Source organism: Tachypleus tridentatus, chromosome 11, assembly GCF_004210375.1.
Source record: "Tachypleus tridentatus isolate NWPU-2018 chromosome 11, ASM421037v1, whole genome shotgun sequence".
Taxonomy (NCBI): domain Eukaryota; kingdom Metazoa; phylum Arthropoda; class Merostomata; order Xiphosura; family Limulidae; genus Tachypleus; species Tachypleus tridentatus.
The window spans coordinates 97,852,469-97,876,463 of record NC_134835.1 but is presented as its reverse complement, the minus strand read 5'-3'; the positions used below and the strand labels follow the sequence as shown (position 1 = coordinate 97,876,463).

At 29.5% G+C, this 23,995-nt stretch overlaps 1 protein-coding gene across 4 annotated transcripts in view; it reads right to left on the bottom strand.

Moving 5' to 3' along the window:
• Positions 1–484: 484 nt before the first annotated feature.
• Positions 485–23,995, bottom strand: part of LOC143232868 (protein tweety-like) — a 57,335-nt gene continuing 33,824 nt past the window's right edge. The window contains exons 8-15 of one of the 4 annotated variants that reach the window (XM_076468850.1): positions 23,097–23,166; positions 19,873–19,928; positions 16,780–16,872; positions 13,821–13,960; positions 13,272–13,373; positions 11,230–11,382; positions 6,931–6,988; positions 485–6,245 (exon numbers count right to left, since the gene is read on the bottom strand). In XM_076468850.1, the coding sequence (XP_076324965.1) occupies positions 6,183–6,245; positions 6,931–6,988; positions 11,230–11,382; positions 13,272–13,373; positions 13,821–13,960; positions 16,780–16,872; positions 19,873–19,928; positions 23,097–23,166 (735 nt within the window). In that variant the 3' untranslated portion in view covers positions 485–6,182. The remainder of the gene's footprint in view (positions 6,246–6,930; positions 6,989–11,229; positions 11,383–13,271; positions 13,374–13,820; positions 13,961–16,779; positions 16,873–19,872; positions 19,929–23,096; positions 23,167–23,995) is intronic. The other 3 variants (XM_076468853.1, XM_076468852.1, XM_076468854.1) reach the window with 3 other exon arrangements.

The window sequence follows — 23,995 nt, the reverse complement described above, 5'->3', positions numbered from 1 at the left end:
CTTAACGCTGAGAAGTGTTTGTGGAGAAAAAGAGTGGGGGCAATTAGTTAATTTTTGTCAGTTATTAGAAACTTTTAACTACCATAACTTCTTGAAGCAGTATAGTTTTCTTTCAATTTTACAAGAATAAAATCGATTAATTTTGATGCATTTTTTGTACGTGTTCTGCTCCATTAAATTTAATTTGTTTTTGTATAGATAAATATTATTAACATTGTTTGCGACGACATTTTGTATTCCAAATTTACATCTGTTCTAGGCTTTTTTTTTTCAAATATATATTCCAACTGCTATATATCCACTTCTGTCAGCTACATCCCACCCCCAAGTGGCTTAGCTGTAGCTGTATAAACTTACAACACTAAAAACTGGGTTTAGAAACCGAAATAGTCTGCAACAAGAACAAAAAAGTATGAATTACGAGTCCATCGGATATTATCACAGCAGTAACATGTGGTACTGAGATAAAAATGAAGGCAATATAAAATAAGAACTTTAATATCCGTTAAAGAATACTATTTATTGAAAGATACAAGTACAAAATATCGAGACAACTCACAATTAGTTACTGTTGCAATACGAAATGCTTTAAATACCAAAACAATATCCGAGATTTTAAAAGTCCATTTTAAATACACAATTATGAAGTGAAAAAAACATGTATTTCTTATTCCAATAATTAGCTTATAAATTTGTACCAACAAACACAAACGGAATGATAAAATCAAACATCCTCTTTCTTACAGATACAAAAAAAGTACTACAAAGTCTGAAGTACAGGAACATTTCTATTCTATAGTATTACACTGATTTTTTTTTAATAATTGTGCTACGAAAAGCACAGTTAAAGCTTCATAAAAATGTTTACAAAAACAAATACTATTGTGTGACTCCTCAACGATACTAACCAAGGAAAATACTTTCACAAATATAAAATTTACTAGTTTCTACACAGTTAACTCATGCTCAAAATATATTTACTACAAATAATATAATAACTTCTATTAATAGAAATACCATCAATACTAAATGATGTATTTTGACATTTTGCAACCTTAAATTATGCAAGACCTTTGTGCACTTTAAATACTTTAAAACAACTAATCTTTCTATATTACATTTTTGTACTAGATATACTGTTTTCAGCGTAACTTAAGTTTCTAACAAACACGTACACTACATACATTGGTACCTAACAAATATATTCACGCTAATAAACCTACTTTCATTCTCATAACTTGATGTACGACGACAAACAAGCATGAAATATATTTATACATACACAACTCCAAACTTTATTTAACCAATGTATGTAACCTAAAAAAAAAGTACAAGGAATTTAAGCTGATTTAAATAGACGAAAGTTTGTTTTACATTAAGACTAACACATTTTGAAATGATTTTAATTCTTTTTCATTATGGAAAAAAGTGAGAATATTACATTAATGATAATTTTCAATTTTCGTTTAATTATCCGCGAAAATACACAAAATCCTGGGAACTAACAGTCTTTCCCCCTATAATATTTAGCGAATAACAGCTCACAGATAAAAACACTGAATTTAGCTGAAAAACACAAACCAACAAATAATTAATACAGATGCTGTTTGTTACTAAGCGAAAAACTACACAAACAGCTATCTGTACTCTGACCACCACAGGTATTGAAACCCAGTTTCTAGCGGTACAAATCTTCAGATATGCCGTTGTGCCAGTTAAGGGCAATTAATAAAAAGGCATTAATTAAAAAAATTGCAATATTTCAAATTTCTCACAACAATTAATAGTTCCAAGTCATAACGTTAACAATACTAGTATTAAGAATGATTACATCAATAAAAGCACACTTGTGCGTGAACGTGCATACATATATACACATGCACACTTCAGCTAGTCACAAGGAACTACAGACACAAACAACTATTCAGATAATTATATATTCAAAACGATAACACTCGCCAATCTTGACTAAAATTCATTGTTGAGTTAAAAACAAGTATGTAAAGCATGACAAAAGAACTCCTTCATACAGAAGCCTGTATAAGAATGAACGTTCTGTCATAATGTAGCCAGTATGCTGCTAGAACAATGAACTGTTGCATAACAAAAAAAAAGGCAAACACTTGACGATTTTATGGAAAACACAATGGCCACTAGATTTGATATCATGAGAGAAAGGTTGGAACAGTTCAAATTAATTGTACAAATAATATAAAACAAAACATTTAAACAAGCTCAAGATGACAGAACACTGAAAATCCAAAGAAATTTATCAGCATGTCAAAACAAAGTTGCCACTATAACAACCACAATCGTAGAAAGTTATGAAACTGAATCTTTAGTGTTACTCTTAAAACTAGTTTCTGTTCAACAACAAATGAACGAAACCATCTCACTCAAAGTGAAAGAATAGTCAGTATAATTTGAACCTATCACTTTTATAAACTTTTTATATATTTTTTAAAAAGCCAACATGTTAAATCAAAAGCAGGTAGTAAAACTCTGGCTGAAACAAAGTCTGTATTGTTGAACTCAATTTATAAAATTTGAAACTGCTTGATTGTTTTCAATAACATATGTTTCACCTGTTTTAATATATTGTTGGTATGGGTTTTTCAGGAATGTGAAACAAAGAATGATAGGCTTTTAACACATTTAGAAATATTACCCTTTCATACTTCATGATTTTTTAAAGCTGAACACCCATAAGGATTTCACTACTAAATCACATTTACACTGTTATGAAACTACATATCCTTCAGGTTTGTAATCTCATTATTCACGCTTCTTCTTGGAGTCAAATGGAAATATATTTACATTTAAATCAACAATAACCAATGACATGTAAATAAAAACTTGATGAATTAATATCTAAACATGTTCATATGAGATTTTTCCCCATATTATACTACCTGTATATTACACAAAACCAGAGTTAAGCATGCACAGTTTACTGATCAAAACCAAAACATTATTTTATGATATTTTTTTCTATTGTATGACAAATTAATACAGTGGCACCTTTAAATTCATCAATAAAACATTAAAACCCAATGTACTTTCATAAAAGCAAATGGAAGACAATACCAATTTTTGGTTAACATTACTATTAAAATAAAAAAAGTGAATGTGAAAATATGATCAACATATCTCAGTCAGGAAAGCACAGACTATGTTATAAAGTTGTTTGACTTAACTATTATATAGTTTCAAACCATTAAGTGATTGTTTTAAAATTCTGAAAGAAAAAAAAGATCACTACTGATCTTTTGGGGATGGTTTAGACCATTAAAATATTAACAGGAATGTACTAATGTACAACAAGTTTGAAAATTAGAATTACACAATATGTAAAAAACCTGTTTTAATAGATCTTTTCATTAATACAAGCCATCATGTGTCATAGATTTTCTATATGAGAGATAAATAAAGAGACTGAAATGGCACTAAATTGTGCATCTTAACTAACACTAAACAGTAGCTTAAGTTATGGAAGTTAGTATTCATACATATTTAGAAATTATTAAACTGTTCACATTAAAATTAGTAAAATGCTGTACAATTTGTATTTTGTTCAATATGGACTACAAATTTTGTACTTAAATGTATAATGGTCAAAAATATTAAAAAGTAAAAAATATAGTACACATTGAATGCTTAAAAATTTGAAAACTCTTAATAAAACTAAAAGGGTATGTTTAAATTCACCATTTAGTAGCTTCAACATGTTATTAACATAACTATTTCTAAAATTCACAAACACTAAACATACAAAATCTTATAAAAAGAATACACAGTTCAATGAACGTATGAGAAGTACTGACTGAAATTTGTAAATGTTAAATGAAAATGTCTAGTAACTTTCAGATATTTACAAGAAAGCAACAAACATGCTGAGCAAATCACATACAAGCAAGGCTAACCAGGAAAGTGTATCACTATTTAAATACAAAACACTACCTGGCTCGCATTTGTGGTTGAAAAATTGTGCGTGACATAACATACACTATAATGAAAACAGTAATTCTCACTGGTAGGCTAGTGAGTGTTATTGTTCTTTTGGCTTTAAACCTGGTTACAGAAATGTATCATAAAACTAGTTAGCTTAGTTTAAAAAGTGCTGAAGCTACATTTTGGTAAGATATCCAACAAACCAGCTCAATATTCAAGATATAAAAGGTGATGAATTTGTTCTTATTTAAAATTTATTTCAAGCACAGAATACATATTGTACAAATGTATACAAGACCATGTGAGAGTTATAAAAAAACCCATTTTGTTCAATTTTCAGACAGTATTACAAAACATGGTTACTGCTCTAGAGGAGCTAGAACACTAAATTACAAAAGTACATATTATATACTTTACTCATAATATAAAGAAATTAATCATAAATTCATAAAACATCTAAATAAATTCACACAGCATAAATATAATGTAATCTATACTTAGCTTGTATGCTGTTTTGTTTACAACCTTATAAGGAAAAAAAAGGTACATAAGGAAAAATAATCAGTGGATAAATACTGCATATTTCCTAATACAGGGATGTGCTTGATTTTTAACATTGGTAAACTATGCTAAACATACTATTTTTACCCAATATGAAGATAGTTTATTTTGTCTGCTCACAGATAACTCTTAATGAACACCAACACATGACTACAACACAGTCAGAGCTGAAACCATTTTCTTTTATTATTACGAATTCACCAACTATAACTAATACTGATATATTCTTCATCTCAATGCAGTTAAATAAATGTGCATAACACATTAATGGCAAAAGTCTACAAAGCTACTTCTGACAAACTAAAAATTATGGTATTTGTTTCTCATTCATATATTCCTCAGTAATGTTAAGTATAAAATGCATCATATATCAACAAAGAAAAATATTTCTTTATGAAAATGTTATTATTCTCCAAATATACAGAATATGCCTTAAAAACCTGCTAATGTATATCAGCTTCTTTCAAAAAAATGTCTCTCCATTCCATATATTTATGTCTTGCCTAAAATAAGTGGTTAAATAGAAAGACTTAGATGTTTCACAATGTTAGAAATGGATTTTTTTTTTTGCATGATCTTATCTGATTTTAACTTTAATTAATATCTGTACATCACACGAAAGACCCTAACATTTCAGACTGTTCTTATTACCTATGCCTCTTTATATTCATTGCATAAGTTATGTTTTCTTGAATTTAAAGCAATAAGTTGAGAAGACCATTAAAAGCATTTAAGGTAAGGGAAAAGGTTAGTATTTCAGATTGAACAGTTTTGTTTTTTGTTCACATATACTATTACCATACAATGAAAACAAATAAGAGTTTCTACATGTACATGTTAAGTATTATCATAAGAAAAGTGAATGTTTCATAGCATATACCAGTACAAACATAATTGACTAAACGATGAAATATTATTAGTTACATTACAGAAGTCGACTCCCAGCTAACAATACACAACTTGAAGGAATTGAGAATACACAATATTTTACAATTACATTTTTATCTTAAAATACCAAGCACAAATCACTAAAATTTCAACTAGTTATTCCTTAAAGTCTAGGAGTCTGTTGTAAAGTTATTTTTTAACTCTTATGTTGTTATTCTTTAAATATAAAATCTGTCAAATAAGCCATTTTGTTTGTGTTGCACGTTAAATTTTTGACTAGTAAGTAAAAGACATAATTACAAATCTCTACAAATACAGAATATTATAATTCCAAACAGAATAACACCAACATATAAATAATGCATTTTCTGTCCATTTGCACAAGATATATTCCTCATATTTAATAAGCATACATGCAAAACATGCTTTAATATAAACTTTTAGTTTTTATTTGGACACCTCAATATTAATCATTTTTAGAAAGGTAAACAGCTTTTCCCTTTTTTCATATCTACTGGTTGCCTTAATAAATTTATAGTCTTTACATTCCCAAAACCTTCAGTGTTGTTTAATAAAACATCAGACTAGTATGACATCACATTTTTACAAAGCACAATGACAAAAGTGAACAATAAAACACTGCAAAGAATTCCTGATCTAACAGAACTTTTCATGAGTTGGTCTTCACCAGGTTGAATTCTTCCACAAACTGGTTCAATGTTTCAAAACTTTGTGGCACACATCAAGTCATTGTCATGCTGTGTAAGAAGGTGAACTTATCATCAGGCCCTTTGGGAAAAGTTCCCTTGATTTCCCACAAATGCACCCCCAGAAAGTTGGTGATACTGTGATTAGGTGAAAAGGACAGGGAGAGGAAAAAAATAATCATGCACAAAATATAATAACAAAACTATCATAAAGATTATTATAAAATTCTTTCTTTTAGGTATACTATTTATAAACTTAAAATACAAAGTTAAAAATAGAAAGAAACACATGCAAAACTAAAGAAAGAAAAACAAAAATATTACCAAGCAAAGGAAAAAAAACATAATTCTGAAAAGAACAATGCAACAATGCTTTTTAAAGTTACTAGTGATAATGTGTTGTAAGTACCAGAACTAAACCTATAAATAAACCTCAGCCACACAAAGGGCAAACCCAAAGGTTCCTGAAGGCCTAGGGCAGAATTCCATATTGGGGAGCCCTTATTTCAGCACTAACTATGTACAACACCCATAAAATTTTTAACAGCTCTTTACAGACATTTATTAAACATCTTAAGCACAGAACAAGCTATTTACAACACTGAACACCCCATTAGTCCTGTACTTACTAACACATTATGCATGACTACACTAATATCAAGTGTAAGTAGGCCTGCACTTCAAATTACACAAAAATCATGTGCACTTGAAAGAAGAGCAATACAGATTAAACCTGTATGTTTATAATCACAACTTTATTTGTGTTGAAAGAATATATTAATACTGAAATACCAGCAAGAAGCATGAATCTTGGTGTACTTACAGAAGGTGGAGGAGTGTAGTGGCCCTGCATATAAGCTTGATCAGAAGAATGGCCATTCCTGTAATAGTAAGTTTTGTTTGCTGATGAAACATTTCATAGTAAACAAACTTATTACAATAACTATATCATTTGCAAACATGCAAAAACCTGCATATTTATGTTTTAAATGTAGTTAATTTTAGACCATTGTTCTAACAAATAAATCATGTATTAAAATTTTACAATGGAAGATTAGATGATATGGAATAAACACAAATATTCCAGATATTTACTAAATTTACCTTTAAATATAGTACAAAATATTGCTTTAATTGTCATTGTACAATGAACCAAACTATTAAAAAACTTAAGGGAAGGGAATTTTTTCCCCTCATTAACAAATGATCAATTAAATGTATACTGTAAAAAAACAAAAAAAAACATCACATAATAATTTGAATGGTTATCCTTAACATTCAGTTTTAGTAGCAATACAGTGGATCAGCTTACTCAAGGGTATACAAGTATTTATTCCATGGTGTTATTTTTGCACTGTTCATATATCAAAAACTTTGGCATTCTAATTTTGCCAAAATTAATTCTAAATGAGAGAAAATGAGCTATTGCAACTTTCTAAAAGAATCAAAATGACTATGAATAAAGGACACTAACAAAATACAAAATTAGAAATAGTTTAGTCTGTGATTCCAAGTGCATGCTATTTAAGTACTTAAGACAATAAAAGACATAGGAGAAAATGACTAGTATCAAATTTCCAGCTTAAACACATTTATTTCTTGTTTTATTTAAGCCTGTGTATAACAAAACACTTTGGCTGATTACCCATTAATTGGTCAATTACTTTTAATTTTATGGGCAAGCCAGACTTAGGTAATTTAGTGATCTTTGTGGATAAAATATTAGCCCCTTCCAAAGAAACGTTTTTATTTGCGAGGCTATTTTATACAATTTATTTGTTTTTAGACAATGATAAAAACTAATATTTATACAGAATGTTGAGAAAGTAGGACTGAAGAAGTACAATTCTTCACCTTTTACACTACAATTTTATTACTTTAACATCACAAAAACTTGAATACATAAAACTAAATAATAAACACTATTTGAACAATCTCAATACCAACATCTACCTTTCCAAACAAGTCATTCTGAATAATTCTAACCATCATGGCAATGAAATTCTTCAAGGTATATTATTGTTAAAGTTTCTCATTAGGCCAATGGTCCTGGTTTTTTAATCAGGGGTTATGTTTACCTTTGGGCCCCTACACTTCAGTAGACAGCCACATTAAATTCATCATAGGTAACATAAAAATAGTTGATAAAAGAATAAGCTACACAACATGCACCAAATAACATCAAACAGTTATAACAGAACTAAGACATCAGTTTCATTACAGTATATTAACCATATGACAACTCAGAACTTAGCTATTTTTGCTTTAGCTGAAGCAATGTCTTGTATAATACCTGAAAAGTTAAGCTTATGACAAATCACAAGTTAAACTGAGATTATCTCCCAGTCCATTTAATGCTCTTGCAACATAATTAAAATTATAGTTACTTGACAATTTTAGGTAGGAAGTTTCTTATGCTTCATTCATAGGTTAGTGGCATTATCAACAGCACTTAATATACATTTGATGAATAGTTTCTTAATCTATACTTGTGAAATCTAATTAATCCTATTTTTTTCTTAACATTTCTTAAACTCATAAGAAATCTTAGGGGCTCCTTATTAAGTTTGTAGAAGCAACATAATCATTCAGTTGATCTATAGAGCTAGACAACTACATGTTTGACCTAGTCCAATGCAAGATCACTGTCCATAATTAGTATACCTAGAGTATAAACTATTTACAGTTGCTTAAATTGTACTTTTCAAAGTTGTTATTGAGGAAAATTAACCAAGGAAGCAAAGCTCAATTTCTTATCTCTATCTCCAAGAAAACTAGGAAGGTTGGGGGGGTCTATAAATCGGCACACTGTGGCCAATTACCAAAAGGAGTTAATTGGTGTACCCCATTATCTCACATACATTAACATACTAAATTGTAGCATAAGTAAAGGTATAGTGGGAAACTAACAAAAATAGAACTTCAATTATAACCAATAAAAAAGTACACAAATGTAAAACAATGTCATAAAAAGAGACTAAAATACTAACTTGTAAACATTTTTCAAAACTTAAGCTTAATTCTGCAGACTTAACAAAGATCATAGCAGTGACAAAATAAATTCAGTTGCAGTAATTTTCACTCTTTGTTCGGGCTGTGGTCAAAACATTTTTCTCTCAGAATCTCAGAATGTAAATTACACTTTAATAAAAGTTAAAAAAACACTTCAAAGTGAATCAAGACTGTCTAGGTTAAACTAATATTAGTTACATTTGAAAAACATGTTATTTCATTTTCTACTTCTTGATAATAGATGCAAATTAATAAAGTCCACAAAATCTCAATTTTCAGAAATTATTTTGTGGACTGTCTGCTAGTATATTAGAATTTATATATATCCAAACATAAAAAAATATTTATTCATATTGATTTTTATGTCTTGTTAGAACTTATATAACCAGCTAGAGTATCACAGATAGTTCCAGAAAAGCAAAGTTATTCAATCATGCTCCTACATTCTATTAGATATAATTCTGGTAGCAAAATGATCTTTATACAACTTCAATCAACCTTACTGAAACCAATAATCTCATGAAGGAGCATATCCATCTTCTAGACTAAACAATATAAAAATTTGTATGTAACTTTTCTTGGAAAGAAATATCGCTAAGAGAATTTGCACAGTCTACTTTTAACAGCATTTAAATGTACTATATTTTAACAAGCTTTTAGTCCAAAATGCTCAAATACAATACAAGTGAAAATAAACAAAGTAAAAAGTATGGCTAGAAAACGTTAGAATCGACAGCATTTTTTACTCCTAAGTGTTTTGCTGCATACAAAGACGATGAAAACTTGAGAAAAAGATGAATTTTCTGTAGCATAAGTTATACGTAGAAATATATGAAGCAAACAATTTTTGTGTAAACGAAGCATACGTAAAAATATTCAAAAGTTAGTTAAAATAATGGACAAAATTTGACAGTTAAATAAGACATTTAACGCTATTCTACTGAATTAATCAATCAATGTAGAAAGTTATCTGTTAAGCTTTAACTCTTTCACTACTCAGATGGTGTGAAAAACTCACCACCCTATGCACAAAAAAAATCCCAAAAATTTATTACCTTATGAAATTACAGTATAACATCCAAAAGTAAAGAATGAACATCACAATGACCCATGTATGCCTGGTAGTGTTCCAAGTGAGGAGGGACCATGGATTAGTTGGATCTAAAGAAATCTTTTCTACCACAAGATACAAGGGCAAGCAAGATTTTAGTTTTTACAGATGTGTACACACTCCTCTCTTATCTCATACATTGGCACAGCAATAGACATGAATAACATGACTATAATGCACAAATATTACATTTAACACATTAATATAAATCACTAAAACCACTGTGTAAATGCCTAACATTTACATTATATACATTTTTTCCCCACTATGTACAGGTGTTAGAGGTGACAAGCATATGCCACTAGTACAACCAAATGTCAGCTAAGATTTCAAACAGTGGTAAGAAAACTTAAATCATCATGTGACGTGTGGAGCAATCAACTAGGGAAACAGGGTATGGTGTATGGAGCAGTGAAAGGGTTAAAAATAGTTTCTTGAAAAAGAAGAGAATACCTGTAGAGCACTACATTCCTTCAGTGTAAATTAGTGGGTTAAACGTCTTAAAAGTAGGCACTTAAATTTTGTAAGACGATCAAGAAGTGTCCCAAAATATTCATCAAATGTGCTAATGTACTCTATAAAATTTTTGTAGAATGAAATGAGTTCAAACAGAAGAAATAAGACAACTAAGTCAGCGTTGCTAACATGTTATAACTCAAAACTTGAAAAAGAAAGTACATCCAAGAAGGTATATTAGCATGCTTTACAACACAAGGGAATGACCTCTGAAGAGGGTTTACCTTCCATTATCTTAAAATCTTTAACTGCTTTTGATAAGCACATAAGAGCTTAAAAATCGTTTGAAAGAAAAAAACAACAACATGCATATATGGTACCATAATGAGAATTACACTAGCAACACAATTAGCATTCTTGCAATGTCAACCTCAGACTCCACTAAACAAATGTCTAAAAATCTGGTAAAAACCAAAACACAGACATGCATTATTAAAAACAAAACCAAAACTTAGCATGTGCATCACAGAAAACAGTGCTCACAATGAAGAAAAATGTGGAGTCTGAGAAGGAGGAATGCCAAAACGGGGGAATAACCCCATACTGCCATACGTGTCTCGGTTCCTTCGTGAGTTGGTCTGAACAGCAGAGGGTGGTAGAAAAGGATCTTCTTCATCCACATGGTGAGCTCTTTGTCTACATTGTAATAAAAAAAATTATTTCAGAACACTGAACCCTTTCATCATCATACATTCAATTTTTCTAACTTGTTTGTACCACCAACACAACATGCAAGAAAACCAACAGTGGTAATAAAATATAAAAATACACGTAGGGTTATTGCAGCCAAACTTTCTTGACAGTTCCAATGCCTTTTGTATCAAATTCAGATTCTTTTCAAGTAGTGGAATGATACCTCAGAACAACAACAACAAAGGAGTTAAAGTTTAGCTCAAATGTTAAGAATCTTAACAGTTAATTACAAATACAAACATAATGGTACAAAAAATATCAAAATCAGTACAGTAATTTTACACATTAGTTTCAATATTAAGGTATCTCTTGCTTGTGTGGTTGTTTATTTTTTGTCTATGGTGAAGATTCATCAACATGGAGCAAAACAGTGGTAAAACATGCAAAAACACAGATTTTTTAAAAAACTGCATAACTGAAAATTTGTATGTACGCCCACACTGACTGAATGAACATCCACATCCAATTTTGTGAAGATCCATCCACACTTACAAAGTAGTTAGTTACCTGAATGTGCAACAGAACTATCATATTTATATGGATGTTCATTCTTACCATCATTCATAATGTCAATGTAATAAACTTTTAATGCCTGCTGAGTTATATATATAAGAACAATATACCATGTGTTTAATGAAGGTACTCTACAATTACCAAATATTTCAAGAATAGAGTTAGTTTATGATTTATTTAGTCATACAAAATGATACCATTTAGTCAGACATAAGTACATTATTATCAATTAGTCACAGGTTTAGAGTTTAGCTTTAATTGCAAAATAAGTTACTGTGTGTAATGATCTTTCAAGTGTGGGTAAAAATACTACATTGTCAATATAAGACGTCAAAAATTCAGATGTTCCTCCTAAAGTATTATCCATAAATCGTTGGAAGATGACATGCATTTTTAAAACAAAAATGCATCACTTTGAATTTATGAAGGCCATTTTGTGTTCACCTTCCATCTCAACATATACGTGGTAAGCCTAATGTACTAATATAAGTAATCCTTTACAAAGCATTCAAAATATCACTTATATGAGCCAATGGACAGTAATCAGATTTTGAGACTTGATTTAACTAAAGGAACAAAATGATTCACTAAAACATTGTGGATACAGTCATCCCAAAAGTTAAAGTAAATTTTCCATGATGAAAAGAAAACCCACTTGTAGAGAAAAATATGTGTAAAAACAGCTGGTTTAGGTTGAAAAAATTTTAAGCAGAGGAGCAAACAACGTTTCGACCTTCTTCAGTTTTCTTCAGTCATCATCAGGTTCACAAGGAAAGAAAGAGGTAACTAACCCAAAGCTGACCACGTTTGAATGGGGTTGTGTAACTGAGTGTAGGAACATAAAGGATGTGCTTAGATGTTTGACTATATTTATTAATATAGGTATAAAGGTGTTCCTTTGTATTGGTTTATTTTGGGTTGAGTTGTTGTATAAGTAAGGCTTCTTTAATTTTGCATTTGTTTATGTTCGTTTCTTTATTTAATATTTGGGTGGTTTTTTTACACAACCCCCTTCAAACATGTGGTCAGCTATCGGTCAGTTACCTCTTTCTTTCTTTGTGAGCCTGATGATGACCAAAGAAGGTCGAAACATTGTTCGCTCCTCTACATAAAAAATTTTCTCAACCCATACCAGCCATTTTTACATAAAGTAAATTTTGTTTAATGAAGTATATTTCTTATCAAAAATATTGTATATGTAATGTTTCATAACAGCCTTTATCTTTTATATAAAACTGACCTAAATGTTAACAGTATTTATACTGCTAGTCCTAAATTTGTGATCAAAATTTATGTTACATAACAAAAATGTTACTCACTTCCTACGGATATGAATCCAAGTGTGAGAAGCTACCCAAATAAGCACCGTAAAGAACAAACCTGCTGCAGCTGCTGAAACAAGCATATAAGCTGTCCCTTCCCTATAATAAAAACAAGCCTCAAGTTAAGGAACTTACCACATGAAACATGAATCAAAGTATTACAGTTTTTCTAGATCTAGGTGCTACTATCAAATATCATCAATAAACAGCAAAATAGAAGACCAGATTTTAAATATTTTTCTCTACTAAATTCTAGAATAAACATCATACAAATATAGAACCTTTTTCATTGTTAGGTTTTTCATATGCTGAAAATAAAAACAATTAATATCCCAGATTGTTTACAGGAGATTCACAATAATGTTTATATAAATATAAAGAACTAAGAAAGTTATAATATGTTAAATTATTATAATTTTAGTTAATAAATAACTTTTGCATAGGGATCCAGTAATTGTGATGTTTTTTCATGAAAATGAAATAATTCCCCCCCCCCCCAAGTTTTTTTTTTTTTTTTTTTTAAGAATATTAACATCTTTAACTTACATAACATCAATGCATGTAGCTTGCATAGCTGCACTGTACTCTTTATGCATAGCCTGGCAATTCAATAGAGCTGCCATGCTTGACACAGTCTTCTCAGTAGTGTTTAAGTTTGTAGACAAGTGGTCCAATGTTTCTCTCACCTGAATTAAACAAAGAGTCATTAGAATTTTAGTTACACATCTTCCAATTCACTTTCAAATATTACATTCCTATTTAAAATTCTTGTAGAAAAATATGGATTTTAAAATACTTTATAAACAATAAACTAAATGACTACAACTTTACTCCATTCTGAGGAAGTGCTGAAAAAGTAACCCATAAACAATAAAACTAGAAATCAGAAAACAAAGGGAAATTTAACTGAAGTTGAAAGTACTAGATAAAATGGAAGAGACTGAGCACTACAAGTTAACAGCTCAGAAAATGTTTTATTAGGATTATCTACATAAAAGATACCTTCAAAATCATAAGGGAATAGAAAACTCGTATTAAAATAATAAAACTGAACAGAAATTATTTAACTTTCTTATTAAATCTGAAATCATCATTTTATATATGAAACTGCACAGGAAGCCCTGAAAAAAAAAAGACTATATGTGCACACATACACACAATTTTAACTAAATATTCATTCAGGAAGATTTAAAGATTAAGCAAATGAGATATAAGCATGAAATTCTTATATACAAGGAGCAAGGTCATTCACTGAATAATGGTAACTCTGACTTTACTGAAGCTTCCATAAAAATGCTAAGCCCTTTTGCTTTAAGATCTTAAGAAATCTTTGTTAATTCTAGTTTTTATTAGAACCCTATACATACAAGCTCAACCAATTTGACCAACTAGTTAACCATAAAACTATGCATACTATGACTGAATGTGTTTAGTACTTCTGGGGAAAATATGGCAAGCTTTTAATAAACATTACAGATTTACTGTACACAAAAATCAGATCTTTACTAAAATATTTTACTAAAGATTTCTCTTGGAACTTACAAAGCCTTATAGAATCAGTCTGAATAAAAGGTGGCTTTCATGCTTAAAATTTTATTTCATTTGCTTAATCTTTAAAGCCTTCTAAAGTTTGTTTTCAGTCAGCCATGCTTTATCTCTTATCTTCCTTATCACAACATACCATGAATGAAAAATATGAAACAAAATCAATAATGGATTTTTCTCCATTTAGAATTACTCCAAATCATGACAAACAATTATAATTATTAATTTTAACAGCCTCATCTTCAAACTTTTTCACAATTATTTGCTTTTAATATTATAGTTTTATTACTGTACTGTAAACCATTTCTGTGTGTGAAAAGCACAGAACAACTCAGCAAAACAATGAACCACAGATATACAATGCAATAAAATACACAAATCATTAGAAATATGTAATGCACACAACTCAGAAAGGTTGGTTTTCAGATGGCAAACAATATAATAACAATACAATTAACTAAATAAATATTGAGTTAATTTCAAAAACCAAAGTTGTTTAATTTTTCTCCACTAACCTTTCAACCTTTTATTTATCAAACTCACAACTCAACAAACTAGTCAGACTGTAGATCTAAGAGACCGAGTTTTTTGTTTGTTATCTACCATATAAAAGTTTCTATTTTTTACATTTCAGTTACTTCTTAAAAAAAATAAAATAACAATAAACAAAAAATAAGAAAATTAGTAATTACTTCATTATTGAGCCTTTTTGTATTTTGATGCTATGATTTGGTAATGCTACTTTTTCTCACTGTGTTACTTTGTTCATGTAGCTTTCAAATGTGCATTTTAGAAAAAAACTATTATTCAGGCACGAGAATAGAATGTCTCAATACTACTGTTACATATCTTGCTTTCTAATGAAGTTATAAAAAGTCACAAAATTCCATTAATGCTTTGAGAAATAACCTTAATGACCATATATCGAGCTTTGTTTTCTGAACCAACTTTTACTGCCAAAACTGAAAAATTAACTTAAAATTCCTGGACAATATGCTCACTCTACTGTTTTGAAATATATCCACAGCAGAAAAGTAAGTATAAGTGAACAACCTGCAAAAATTGCACAAAATTATGGGAGAAGCTTCTCTCTTAGGTCTCACAAAATGTAATGCTATCTCAGCACATAAAGAAGGAAGAAGGTCCAAGGTTTAAATTATTCCTTGTTAACAAGTGTACTTAGTTAAACTTTATAAAAGCTACACATTGTTGAAGTTTTTCTTTTTATGGTTTTATTTTAGTGCAAAACTACATAACGGGCTACCTGCAATCTTGTCCACCATGAGGAATCAAGCTTTGGATTTTAGTGTTTTGAATTGATATTTACTACAGATCCATCAAGGTCCATCACAGTTATAAATGGAAATTGGAAAAAAAGTGCAGATATGCTACATAATGAAGAGTGAAGTTTACAAATGTTCTTAAATATTTCCTTTTTAAATTAAAACTTGTATAACTTCAACAATAACATACATTTTAAATGTCAATTTTATTTAAATATGTTAATAATATATTTTTAATTAAATTTTGAAAGTATCTCTATGTTGTGATGTACACTTTGATCCATACATATACAGAGGGTCAAAGTGTTTTTTGATGGACTACATGCAACACTACTATAGAGTTATAATATCTTGTAAACAAGAACAGACCAGAACATAAAAAATCTACTTGGATATATTAATCAATTGTACAATTACTGAAAATGAATAATGTCCCTCCAAATTAAGTAGAAAACAAGAAATGCAGGTATAAACAAAATACTCTACTCAAAATGTACTCTAAAGTCTTTTAAAAATATGAATATGTACCATTTCTCAAAATAAAACACTGGGGAGGCTTTTATATAGTCTAAGGAAAGTAATCACAAAAAAAAATTACAATTGTGTTATATTATGTTTATGCATAAAAATAAAACTCCTTAAATTAAATTGAAGACTCATTCAATATGGAAACATGCCTGTTTCTCAGGATAGAAGACACTCGTTATTTGAGTTACAACATTCAACGTACTTTCCACGTTGTCTATGGTCTTGGTGCTCTCCTTAATGGACTGTAAATACAGCATACGATCAAATTAATAAAAATCTCTTGTGAATAATTTATGAATGAAAGATATTTATTTCAATAATGAGCAGATTCTAAAGTTTACTTTTCTTAGTCAACTTTCTTTACTTCCAAAACAACAATAAACACTCACTCAGGTAGCAAGTATAACAGTAACCTCAAATTAGCACTATCTGATGATATATTTATAGGGTAGATATGACTAAACATGTTCCATAAAACTGTGTTACTGCCACTATATTTTATAACAGTAGCTTTAAAAAGGTATACAATTAAATTCAGTTACACATTCTATAGCCACACCTTACTAGACTTTTTATCCAAGAAAAAACATTTTTAATTTATACTTGAAACATCCAATTATTTGTATTTTTTCTTATTAATATTAGTTTAACATGTATATATTTTACAATGACAGATAGGAAAAAGGAGCTTAAAGTTGTTATTCAAAAGGACAAGTAAACTGGTAATCAGATTACACTAAATCATCAGTTTACTGTGAAGGTTATTTATTGGAACAGTGATTTCCAATCATTCTACTACTAAAACACAACATTTATTTATTTCAAAAGTTTGTTTAATCATATTTAGAAACAAACAACAACATGAAGTTGAAAACCTAATGAGTAAATGTCTATAACTTGATAAAACCATGATAAGCAATAACTTTTGGGTGTAAAATAAACCCTTCTGAGCACTAGCTACGACCATGTTGAAGAATAATGCTTCTGACACATGCAGTCTAATAAGAGTCATGCATGATATTTAATGTTACAACATGGTGCTTCACTAGCTTTTTCTACATACAAGGTAACTGTAAATTGAAGAATTTTGTTTAATTTTTCTCCACTAATCTTTCAACCTTTCACTTAAACTCACAACTCAGCAAACTAGCAAGACTAGATCTGAGAGACCATTGATGTGAGGCTCTATAATAAAATTTGGTTTCCCTTCCTGTGACCATAATTCCTTTAGTGGTTAAATCTACTTCACTAAGACTGATAACACACACATGTTCATCTACACATTTGCCCCCTACTTTTTCATACAGCACTATGTATCTTCACAAAATTTGGTAGACTTTTAAGTAAATATTAGAAGTATTTTACATACAAAAAACAGGTTTTCTAATGAAATATTTTTACTAAAGAATTGTTAGTGAAAACAGTGTTTCTTACTAGTTTCAGTTCCAAGTGATTTCATGTTAGGATTAAAAAACTATTCTTCATCCCAAAAATCTCAAATATTGTTTACATAATCTATAGAACCTCCTAAATACATTTCAAACGTTTGTTTTCAGTATGATTTTATACTTTGTTATTTTCAAAGTGCTAACTATATGGTGCCTGTCACTTGACCAGCCTCATAACCATCATAAAAAAACTAGGAAATAAATACAAATTATGCCTTTTTCGTATTACAATGACTACATATTATAACACAAAAATACAAAAATTTAGTCTAAGTAGCTTAATCTCATAATGCTATCCATTTCTCTTTAACTATAATTACACTGACTATACAGTCATGCCTACCTTGCATTACGTAGCTTGCATTGATGCAGTGCATATGCACTCATGTTATGTATCCAGTAATATAAAACTGAGCTTTAGTCTTCCCTGTCTTGCCTGTGTTTTAGTAGATTAGTGTTTTGTAATATACAATCATATTTTAATTACTATACATTACATATACGTATATAGATTATTGCTATTTAGAAATAAATTATTCAATTTGTTTTCCTTAAAATATAGAACAATAAATGAAGAAGTAAAGCAAATAATTCTCTCTTCTCCCTTGGACCTTTGTATTAGTTTCCTGCTGGAGATAGGTTGTTAAGCCTTTCAAAATTTTGCATATAGAGGATATCAAACTAAAATTTTTTTAGGGAGGCATGTATATAGTTTAGCAACTAAAAGAAATCAAATAACCACATTGATATCATAGAATTCCCTTATAATTTTTTAAGCTTAGTATCTAAGATATTTTATATTTTATAAAATATGAAACTTTGAGCATACTAAAGATACTCCCTACTACATTTAAATGTTGGATCGAAAGAACATGGTAGCCTTTTCGAAGATTAAAATGGCTAAGAAAAAAATCTGTAGACATTCTAAGCTGTTGACTGGTTATTCACGTTATATACTGTAGTAAGAGTATATAAAGAACCATTTCAAATATCAGAAAGAGTTGAACCACATTTGATTCACAACGCAAGTAAGCCATATCTCAGCAAAAACAATTTATGAGGTTCTTAGTTTATATTCTAGCTTGTTAATATTAGTCATTTCAGTTCTTAACTTGTACAAAATTATAGACTTAGTATCTTGACATCAGAAGCATCTAATTTAAAGCAATGATGCATTCAACCTAACACGTAACTTACTAAAACCCATATTTAGATGTGTTCTTTTAATATTTACTTTAAATTAAGAAATTAACTCGTATAATATGAAAATTTCAATTATAATCTACAATTTGATAAAAAGTTACTGGCATAAGTTCATAAAATAGTAGTTCAACAAAATTTTGAATGCAAACCAACAAACACAATAACGTTGCCTTTGACCTGCGACCCATAGCAAAAGTATTAACCTTAGAAAGTAGTCTTCCAAATGCATAGCATAGAAAAAAAATCACCTTTTGTTTTCAATGTTTTCTGTATAGTGAGTACTTTTTCTATCAAGAGGGTCAAGATATTACAGACAGACAACTAATAATCAGAAACAAAAAACAATCAACAAAAAATTCCTAATTTTTTATCCTAGCAAATTATTTTATCACTTATAAAAATAAAAAAATGCAATTATATGCTTTTAAATTTAAAAATAATATCACATCTACAAACTAGACAAACCTATTGTGTGTGTGTGTGTGAATTTTTGTTTAAACTTGCCTAAACTAACTACTGTTTCATGGACATGATTTTTCATTTAGCTTTGAAAAATTTTAAAGCTATTAAGAAAAATAAAGATATTCTTACACCAGTAAATGGATTAACAGTTGAGTCATCACAATGTAGGTAGTATGCCAAGACATCTGTTTTATATATAAAAAGAAACATTTAGTATACAAACATTGTATAAATATCCAAACAAAGCAGAATCAGAACTACATTTCTTAACAAGGGAAAAAAAGATTTTTATACACTTATAAAGCATAAAAAATAACATTTATATGAATCCCTTAATTCTACAGCTTCTAAAGATTTAATGTTTCCTGTATTTAAAAACAAACAGCAACAAAAAACATATAAAACCATCCATATAAAATCTTCATATAACTTTCTCTTTTTAGAGTTTCATGTTAGAGTATTTTTAAATACAAGTAGAGTACTTCAAAGAAATGTGGTTTCTTATTTCAAGTCCCATAATTTTTTACCTTAACTATTCCTTTCTAAAAAGTGTAAAATGTAACAATCATTTTAAAATAAATTGTTTTAATTTGTAGTAAAAGAATGTTTTAAAAAATATGTATATAGAAAATAAAATTTTGGAACCAGAATTAAATATTTATTAATGATCATACACATTTGTCAATTTAAAAAAAAAAAATTAAAATCATGTTTGATTAACATCAAATGGGTCAGTATAACTGCTAGTTCCTGCAGAAGGCTACTGGCCATGATAGCTTATTTTTAAACTAAATTTTATTGAAGTATTTCTTTGTAGACATGTTATCAATGAAAGTGCCATGCTTTTCTGTTGCAACACCCATGAGATTTTTACTAAAGGAAAACAATTTTTTTTAAATTTGTTTTTGTTTTAAATTTGAAACTTAATCATTTTTGTAATTTTTTATTGGTTAAATCTAAAGCATATTTTTGTTGAAATTTCAATTATTTTATATGTTTCGCTCAGCTATAAAAGATAGTGCTTAGTTATAAAAATTTTACCCAGTTATGATTGGTGATGAATGGGACGGCCATGGGAACTAAGGTGGCCCTGACGCATGCCACCCTTACAACGAGGTACATCGAAGAAGTCCTTTTGTATCCAAAAATAGCAGAAAGATATGGAGCAGAGGGTGCAATTTATATTTAAGACAACTGGTGGAGATTTCTGGATGACTGTTTAATCATCTGGTAGCAAAACCTGGGGGATATTTCAGACTTCCACCAGTTATTAAACAACATCAACAATCATACCAAATTTACAATGGAGTCCAGTCAACATGCGATACCTTTCCTGAACATTAAAATATACAAAGAAGGCCGCAAATTTCAAACAGATATTTATCACAAGGATACGGACTCATTTCAGTAATTGGACTTTACATCTTGTCATTTAAGACACACAAAGATTAACATTCCTTTCAACATGGCCCAGTGCACATGTACCATAGTCTCAGACCCCAAAATAAGAGAACAAAGATTGCAAGAATTGTCAGTCTGCCTTTAATGAAGAGACTACCCAATAACGTTATTGAGACGGGAATAGATCAGGCCAAAAATATACCAGCAGAAACCCTGAGGATAGTCAAACAAAGAGAAAACGATGACAAAAATTACATTTGTATAAACACACAATCCAAATAATCCAGATATTTACAAGGTAATCCAAGCATCAAAGGAAATACTCCATGGATCAGAAAAAGAAAGTCTACAAAATCTGGCCAATGCAACTTGAGTGAAAAGCCAGAAACAAGCCCCTAATTTGAAAAGAATTTGTACAAATTTGGAGTTTAAACAGCCAATCAAGGAAAACGGAGCCAAACGATGCTACCCATTTTGCAAAACATGTGAACTCATTCAAGAAAGCAAAGAAAGACTTAAAATTCAGAAGTTAAGGAGAAACTTTTCAACACAGAGATGGACTGTACATCATAAAATCTAATATATTGTATAAAATGTGCAGGTTGTGGTTTGGATTACATTGGGCAGACCGGGGACCAATTAAAGAACAGAATGACTATCCATAAACAACAGATAAATCACCCAGAATTGTGAGAAATCGGATTGAGTAAACATTTAGACCAATGTGTGAAGGAAAAACACCTGAAATTCAGTCTAATACCATTCTATAAGGTTGGAAAAGACTTTAACCAGCAAAAGTATGGAGAAACATTTTATCCATAAATATAAGCCAGAATTAAATGAAATTCCTCTAAAAAAGTGGTACGAATAATTTTATGAATGAAAATTTTACAAATTACATGACTCTAATGACATTCTCATCAACAATCAAACATACTAATGTTCTGTGTTTTCCTGCCATTTTATAATGCAGTGTGATCAGTGATGTATGAAATACGTAAATGCAAATAAACAACTTTAATACCGTCATGTGAAGCTTTAATTTCTATATCAAGTTTGTGATCAGTTTATTTTTACTGTTTGTATACACACACTATTAAAAATCTAAAGTTTCCTTCTATTCATTCGAGATTTTATTGTTCTTCTAAAACCGTACTTCCAATATTTCAGACCCTTACAATTAATGATCGCAAACATAAAAGTTGTACATATTTTTTTTGCATGAATTCAAACTTAGTCATAATGCATCTCAAAAAGCTTGCAATATCAACCAAGCATGGGGAAAAAGTACCACCTCCAAACACACAGTACAGCATTGTTTCCAAAAATTTCATAATGGAGATACGAGTCTTGAAGATAAGAATGGCAGAGGACGTCCTTCTGCTGTTGGAAACAACTGAAAGTATTAGTGGAAAGAAATCCACAGTTGGCAGTTATTTTACAATTTCACAAAAATTAAGATATTAGGGGTAATTATTAATACTTATAACTCTTGTTATTGATCTTATTATGTGACTCACATCTATTCATTTTCAAGCTACATATCCCATATGTATCCCATATACTTGCAAAGAAACAGTCCCAAAACCTAGAAAAACATGTCAAGATTTAAGGAGGCCTGTCTACAAGACTGATAAAAACTTCAATTCTCCTTGAGCATTTTCACTATCCTGACACAGTATGATCCTGTAGTATGTCTACTACATGAATCCACCATCCACAGTATTGTAGCTCTCAAGTGACACCAAGTTTCTGTTCTGTTTATTTGTGTAAAATACTTCATTACTTAGAAATTTACTGTGTGTTACATATAACAAACACTTTTTCATACGTGTTACTGACAAAAAAGTTCCTTGGACTAATATTACAATAATTGTTTTTTTCTTTATAAAGGGTTGTCTCCATAAAACCCACTTTCATTACATTTATATAAAGCAAAGTGATTATCTTACTGGTATCAATACTTGATCCTGCCTGCTTGTACAAGAAAGGTTCTGGATCCAAACAAAAATCAGAACCAGCCTGAAAAACATATTAAAAAATAACAATACTGTATGTTACCTTTTCAGGCGTGACTTGTAAAAATGTTGTAAAACCAAACTTTCATGTAAAATATTCCAGTAGCAACAATGTTAGATTTAAAGTACAACTGATAGAAATATAATCACAGTGTGTTTATATAATATCTTATATTATCTTACTATCTAATAAATACCCAGTTTTACTCTTATCTTATTGTGCAGGTTAATTCCTAATTTTTCACAAAAGTATGAAGATAAGGTAAATAAAGAATCTAAAAGCTTACACTGGAATGTATAAAAGTTCAACACCATTACTATACGATTTCCATAACTGAATGTTTGTAGCACACAAATGTTTCTCAAGATCTACTTTGAACAAAGTTAAGTGAATCAAAATTTTTTTTAATTTCTGCATATCAAACATTTTCTGCTCTAGTTTCTTCACAAACAATTACATTCTTCTATCTATTTTAAATAAACATAAGTGCAAGGAAGTACAGGTTAAGTGAAGTTGGCTACTTTATGCTTAAAATCATCAGTGTTTTGTAAAAAAGATAGGAAGAACTGAATAGTACTAGAAATTTGAAATATCTTAATACTGCAAAGTAAAGACATTTGTGAAATATAATATTAAAACTCTTGAGTTCTAACAAGATCACTAAGCTCATCACACTTGAATTACAAACAGACTAAAACTTTAGACGAAAGTTACAATTCACTAAACTCAATGTTTGGTTACAAGCCTTTGATTAAGAACTTGAAAGTACACCAGAGAAGATGGAAGCTCAATCAAAAGACTTGTATTACATATACTTAAGATGAAAGTCAAA